This window comes from Lissotriton helveticus, chromosome 10 (assembly GCF_964261635.1).
Source record: "Lissotriton helveticus chromosome 10, aLisHel1.1, whole genome shotgun sequence".
NCBI classification, from domain to species: Eukaryota; Metazoa; Chordata; class Amphibia; order Caudata; family Salamandridae; genus Lissotriton; species Lissotriton helveticus.
In genome coordinates this window covers 714,873,569-714,881,032 of record NC_136071.1, presented here as the reverse complement: position 1 = coordinate 714,881,032, position 7,464 = coordinate 714,873,569, and the positions used below count along the sequence as shown (strand labels likewise).

Below are 7,464 nucleotides of genomic sequence, written 5' to 3'. Positions count from 1 at the left end.
GGCTGGAACGTGCGGGCCGGTTTTACAGCTGTGGGGGCCAGTTTTGTTGCTGGGGGGGCGGTTTTGCAGCGGTGCTGCAATATCAACCCCAGTAACAAAAGCAGCAGTGCTTCACACTTGCAACCAACACCCCGATGGGCAGGTCCGACAAAATTGCCAGGGCTGCTTTGGATTCCCAGTCCAACCCTGCCTGCAGCATACTGTTAACATACACATCAATTATTTTGGATAGAAACTTTGTTGCCTCTTGTCAAAATCCATATACTTTTTTGCAAGTCCATAGTACAAAGGAAAATCAGAGCCCAGTTCAACACATCACTTGCATTGTGAGCCCGATCGCAGACCCCCATCTCCACAGTGACAATGGAGTTTAATAAGTTCTGTGAACGTAGCAGAAGACACATGCCCTCTTGTACTAAAATTCCAAATGAGAAATCATAAATTGTGATCGATAGAGAATCTCAATTTGGGACTTCTGATTTGGAATGCATTAAAATGGATTTAGTAGAAGTGGTTGCAATTTGCTCACCAATTACTACCGAATCCATTGGTATTTTGAAAACCAACGTATGTATTAATAGGTAAATTCACAAAATACCGAAGCATAGTGGGTCACAATTCAACTTACATCATTAATAAGCATGAAGTAGGTCGCACATTGCGACTCACTCTGATTGGCTAGAGCCAAACGCAAGGTGCCTGCTTGGGTCAGCAGACAACCAAGCCTATGATTTATTTTAAATAAAGCAATATTTTCTTCAATTGCAGATCTTTTCCTTATAGGAAAACAGGATGAGTTCAATATAAAATGAAAAATTACAAACTTTTTTAGGAGTAGGCAGTGGTCATAAGGACCACTGCCTACTCCTAAAAAACGCTTTTGTCAACATTAACAAAGGGGAAGGAATCCCTTACGGACACTTTTCCGTTTTCTAATGTCCTACCACCTCCTTGAGGAAGAGGTGAAATATTAATATTTTGCAACCGGATTTCAGCCACAAAACATTAATATATACCTTCAGAAATCTTTATCTGGAAAGGAGGCCCTTAACACGCCCCTTCAAAATACCAATTTGGTATGTATTCGCAAACACAAATTGCGATTCTGTAACGTGTTACCCAATCCCAATTAGGGTTTTGTGAATACAAAAATGCCATTTTGTGTTCACAAAGACTCAGATTTTACAAATCAAGGCCTTTGCAAAAAGAAAGTTGCTTTCTACATGAGGGCCAAAGTCTACTATTATAGGATAAGACCCCAGTTTATGAGCAAAAATATACATGTTCCTCATCAGACAGCGCAGTCTGCAATTGAATTCTTCTTTTCTTTGGAGCATATAGTGCACATTGGGGACACTCCCAGCACTGAACTGTATAAGAACGCTATTAATTGTTTCGGTGATTTGGAGGAATTCAAGCAGCTGCAAAACATAAGGGTCTTATGGAAACACAGGCATGATTTTTCTACTCACCAGTTTAAGTTGGTAGTACAGAAAGATATCAAATTGAGTAAGGTTGTGATGGAATCAGCCGGGATACACAAACATACCTTATAGCTATTTCACCATAAACTAATGCCTAGTTTTTGCAATTGGGATATAGCTTCCGCCTAGCTGGACATGTTGAAGTATGGATGATGGCTTAGCAGGAATTCTGGTGAATATAAATTTCCTATACCTGTCATGGTTTTAAATTTGTCTCAAACCTGTACTGTGCTGATCTCAGCTGACCATCTGGGTGCTTTCTTACATAGCAGGGCTGTAAGTGGGAGAGATCAGTAACACAACCCCCCACCTCTACATGAGCTATGTGTGGTTGAGGGCGGAACCAAATCGAGGCATAATGGACATGTACACAAATAATCAAGTTCTACATCAGAAGTTACAAACTCACCTAAGAGTATATAGACATCACAATTCCATTCCTTTTGGAGATACTTGACCATAGTGAGTCAATTGAGTGTGACTCAATAGAGTTTTCCACAGATTCATTTGTGCTCTAATACACTGTCTGTTTTCCCTCTTCCTCTTTTCTCTACCTTCTGAATAGTTTTGCAGTTTGTTTGGGGTTTTTGATTTTTGGGTACATTTCTATTATGATTTTATTCCTCTTATCACAGTATGCTAATGTTGCGTGTTTGGATCGATACTGATATTATTAGTGCGTTTCACCTTGAGGTGGCCTTTTTCTCTTTCTTGAACTCACTATCTTGGGTGATAGTGATTGTGACCATTGTACACTCCGCTTCATTGAAGTATAAGGAGGCCTTTGTATCTGTTTATTATAGCCCTGAGGAAGTCTTGGGTGAATGCCCATTTAAGACGAAACACGTGTTGGATGAAAAAAAAATGACAATTGAAGTACTCATCTGACAAGCTCTGACACAATAAAGTATCAAGAAGAACATTGGAGAAGACCACTGTGTGGATTTATTTTTGGCGTTAATATAAGCATTGCTCTGGACATTGATTTTGTTTTATATGTCACATATGTGTAGACTGTGTCTGCACTCATCTAACAACGTTGGGTTGTTGTTGTTCAATGCCCTTGTGAGCACTCTTATGCATGAGTGAATTGAATTAATTGTGCTAATACATCTAGGTGCATCATATTGCGCAATCATTATCCCACCAGCTGTCAACTTTCTAGTTTTCCTTTTATTAACAGGCCCAGGTCACTTGTGAAGCCTGTGATGAATGGGTGTCATGTGCATGTGTGTCCAGCCCTCATGGGAGTGGCTGGAAAGACCAGTGCCTGCTGAGACAGACACTAGAACAAGTCTAGCAGGACAAAACAAGCCCCGCCTGCCAAGATTGTCGCAGAAAAAAGTAAAATGATAACATACAGTTATCAATTTACTTTTCCTTTATTTACACTGCCGCAAAGCAATGGGGCGACGTTCCTCCGGCTTAGGAGTCGCCCCTGCTATTAGAAGTCAAAAGGTTGTTAATCATTGTGGGTCAGAGTTGTAATTTACTGTCAAAAGTTACGGATATTGAAAATAATAATGCTTTCTTCATACCTGTTGTAACTTTGTCATTTCATTATGCAGCAAAATCCTATTTGAAAACTAGAACTGGCACGTCTATACAAAAGCCTCTGTGCAAAGTATTTCAGCATTAGTATAATTAATTTCCGAAGTATCAAATGCACCTTTTATTAAATAATGCATTGACGGTATTTGTGCTAAAGAAGCGGGAACAAATATTCCTCGACAACCTATGACTACGCCAACTACCTTGAGAAATTCACCGAAAAAAGTGAAGCAGTCCGAATAAGGATGTTTTGGGCAATAGCCCGGGGGCGGGGCGAGGGAGTCATACACGTTGAAAGAGGACTATTCATGACAAATCATCTCTTGAAACACTATTTTTATTCCAAATGCGGTGGACATTTTAGTCCTTAAACGCAAAACGCAGAGGTCAAATGACTACCAAAATCTGTTTTTTAAGTTAAGACTTTATTGACTTCAGTTATTTTTCCTAATTATCCAATAAATATGACAGCAACAGTTCTAGAATATACGACAAAAGCATTATTTCTAACATTACTTAATTAATATTACTTAGGTTCTTGTCTGGTCTTGATGATATTTGTCAGAAACAAAAATGTACTTGGCATTGAGTTATTGTTGGTAAATAATGCTACCTGTTTCCTTCCAAGATGGCGGCAATATATGTGAAGCTTACCATTTCCATTTGCGTCCGTCCTCTCTTTTACTTAAATCGAGGCGGGGTTGAGCGAGGACCTCTCTGTGCTGGAGAAGTGTCAAGAGTGTCTCGTTTGTTATTATTTTCATTGTTGCGACCCCTGACAAGCCCCGCCCACCCGGTTGGGCGGTTGAAGCAGGTGATGGTGGAAAACAGCTGGGCGCCAGTAATATGAAGAATGGACGAGGACGAAGTCAACATCAGGGAGCAGAACTTCCACAGTCAAGTGCGGGAATACATAGTGAGTACTTCACAGTAGCATGGGAGACAGTGCAGTAAGAGGAGGCGCTTTTGTGTACAGCATGCGAGAGTTCCGAAGCAATTTAGAGAATGACAGTAGCTAGTGGATATGCTGCACACTAGCAGCAGCCGCCTCGCTCCTCAGCAATTGCCCAGTGGCATTTGTGGTCAACTATTTTTTGGCAACGGCCCGGGTCAGCAATGGTCGTTGGTCATTTACACCAGTACCATTTGCGAGTGTGACTAACATTTAAGTTACATGGTGGTTGCAGCTTCGGGTTAGCAGGAGATGGGGGCAGGACCATTTATAAAGACAGTAGCAGATTGCGGGTTCAAATGCGTGAGGAGGGGTAGGGAATTGAGGGCAATAAAAATACATCATAATATAGAAAGCCAGGCTGGAAACCGTGTTGGAGTCGAGGATGTCCGTGTGCCCTACAGGTTGGCAATACGATTTAAAATTTTGACAGCAGATCAGTTTATTAGTCCCCAAAATGTCTGTCAAAAATTAGAAATTTCTCTTTCCAATTGCACATATGTGGGGGTTATGCACTAGGTGGTTATATTTGCGTTCATTTTTTCAAAGGGTTAACGTTCCTGCATACATTGCTGTGATCTTGAACTTACCGCTTCGTCTGAGTTATTGCTTGGTTTAAAACTCTTGTGTTTTTGCTGATTATGCCTCCAGCGTATTATTATTCACTTTCAACCTTTGAGGTGGTCAATTGGCCTGGTGTAAAGGTGGTCTACCAATAGCCTAGTTGCGGACATATGGTTTCATGATTCTAGTGCGTCAGAAATAGCAAATGTAGCACCATGAAATAATGTATACCCTATAATGAGTTTTCTACATTATTGCATCCTGAAACTATATGCAATATCAAAAACGTTCTCTACATCCCTAAACTCCATCACGAAAAACTGCCCTTTCAATTAAAACTTTTAATTTTAGCCTCTGCTTTTTTTAGGTCTCGCCTTGGCAGCGCGCATGTGTTGCTCTAGGAGATGACCTTTAGAAATTGGTCAGCTCTTTTCAAGCGCTTGTGCTGGCATCCACTTTGCGGGAGCGAGCAGCGGGGCGCAAGCTCATTGAAAACAGATGGCGCACGCGCCGCTGCTCGCTCCTGCCAGCACGAGTGGTCGAAAACAGCTGTTTGCGTTTGCCTGGTTGCCCTCGCTATCTCTTTTCAACTGCTTGTATTTCCGTCGCTTTCTCTTCTGAACGTGTTTTATTAAAACTTCTTGCTATCCCTTCTCAACTACTTGTTCTTCCATACGTCATTATGTCAGCTGCACATTTGGCAATCTCGGTAAGAGACTTTGCTTTTGCACACAATCCCAAACATGCTATCACCTGATACTTTCTGCACAACCAGGACATTCGTACTGGCGCTTTTTTAAAATAACAAACTTCGGATCATTTTCTGATCATAAATCCTACTCATTAACAATTACCAAAAGATACGAAATTGTGACGCCACCGTTGTTACCTTTTGTTGTGTCCTTTGCAGCTCTTAAGTACTCCCTCCTTTAGAATGCACATTTTCTGATTTCTCTTAAACACCACCTCCTATTCTTTTTAGTTTGGGTTTCATGAACCAACTCCATTCCAAGATGGTGCTTAGTTTCTGTATGTTACCCTTGGACCCAGAACGAGAGGTATTCCAATATGCGCACATGCTGTATAAAACGCACTGCCCCCCAGGGTCCATTGCCCATGCCAACAGATCACCACGGACTTCTGCAGTTCTTTCATGCCGCACGACAAGTAAGTGTCAACTTGTGCCACCCACTCTGGGGGACTGATCCTGACTCGCATAGAGATTTGTTCGGTACTGATAGCGCGCGGGTTCACCTGCTCGTTTTACCGTACTCACCTAGGCCCATAAACATACACACTTTGAACAGGTAACCCTTGCTAATTAGAGCTCTTTCAATTAGGAAGATAATGGTCAAAGCAAAATTATGCAGAGATTTTATGAGACTGTCTTTAAGCATCTGGACATAGGAAGGGTAGAAAAGGGAAACAGTACGATGACGTACCCACACAGATTATATTTACCTAGAATGGTGTGAAAACCAGCCCTGGCCACGGGCTGGGATAAAGGACAGGGCTCCCGAAAGTTCAGGTGCCAACAGGATAGAACATGTTCAGATCGGGACAGGTGAAGGCCAAATCAGGATGGATGCAGGTCAGTACAGGTACCCTCAGCTAAAAGTGCAACACCAGTGTCACACCCCTCTCTGCGACTAACAGTCGGACCCCGATTGGGTTATCGATCTCTTCCCAAACCCCGATTGGGTTATCGATTCTCCTACCTAACCCCGATTGGGTTATCGATTCTTCTGACAGAGTGCTCCACCAGCACCTCTGCTCTCGATCGCCTATTTAGTGCATTGGGTCAGTGACAGGTCAGCTATTCGGACAAGTCGGACAATCTAACTAGCTAAGCCTACCTTAGTTATACCATTTTCCAGGGCAGTGTACCACCCCCGATGTTGCAAATTGCGTGTTCCCTCAATTTTATTGGCCGCGAGGGGAGGTCATCACACCATACCAGTTATGAGGTCATTTCATTCAAATATTTAAATCAACATTCCCTCCCATTATTTTATTTTCCCATGCACTTTTATGCTATGGATGTTTCAATAATAAATACAGAGTATCAATTTTGTACAGTTTAGCTCCCTTTCGAGAGGTCGAAGGGAGAGTTTCCCATGGGCTTCACTGGAAAGACTGTCGTTGGCAGAGTTTCAATTGCATGGCTTGTGGACTCTCTGGATTTTGGCACATGCGCAGTCTCGGGACCCAAGATGGAAGCAAAGATTTCCCACCAAAGCAGAGAAGACGTCATGTCACGTAAGTGTGACAGACGCATGCGCAATGAAATTCCCGCATTGCGGCGGCCATTTTAGTGCACTCGAGTTACTGTTAGTAGAAGCACATTGAGAAGCTTACCCTAGATACTAGAAATGTTGTGTGGTGCAATTATTAGTAAACGAAACATGTTGATTAATACGTTATATGTTATTTCGAGAGGATTGAATCCAAGCAAGTCTCTTTACGTGCGAAACCTTGCTCCATCAGTACAGAGTCCGGGATCGCTCTGTAACCTCAAGCGCTTCCCCATGAAGCTGACCTGACTGCTTCATCTCTCTCTTTTTCTTCCCCTCCACCCTCTAGTTCAGCCACATTCGGGCTGACTGGGAAAGGACCTACCCCAGTTGCTATCTGTAAAACGGTATGCGGCTATCTAGGGAGGCAGCGCAGTCATTGCTCCCTAACCCTCATGCACTGACTTTATAACTTCATGTCTCCCGCACTAGTCCTCATGACGTGGACACAGTTACTCTTCCTATCTATTCCGGATAGGCCTTTTCACCTCACAGTATTTTGTGAGCACCCTCAGAGGCCTAATCTATAGTGACTTCACGGGAACATAATGTATCCCTAGTGCCTCAGGTCGGTTAAACGCCAGTTAAACTTGTTAGTACTAAGGAACCGGCCCTCATG

The 7,464-nt window shown here is 42.5% G+C and overlaps 1 protein-coding gene across 2 annotated transcripts in view; it reads left to right on the top strand.

Annotated features, from left to right (window-relative positions):
* Positions 1-3,711: 3,711 nt before the first annotated feature.
* LMBR1 (limb development membrane protein 1) overlaps positions 3,712-7,464 on the top strand; it is an 824,544-nt gene continuing 820,791 nt past the window's right edge. For both annotated transcript variants that reach the window (XM_078663261.1, XM_078663260.1), the window contains exon 1: positions 3,712-3,951. In XM_078663261.1, the coding sequence (XP_078519387.1) occupies positions 3,889-3,951 (63 nt within the window). In that variant the 5' untranslated portion in view covers positions 3,712-3,888. The remainder of the gene's footprint in view (positions 3,952-7,464) is intronic.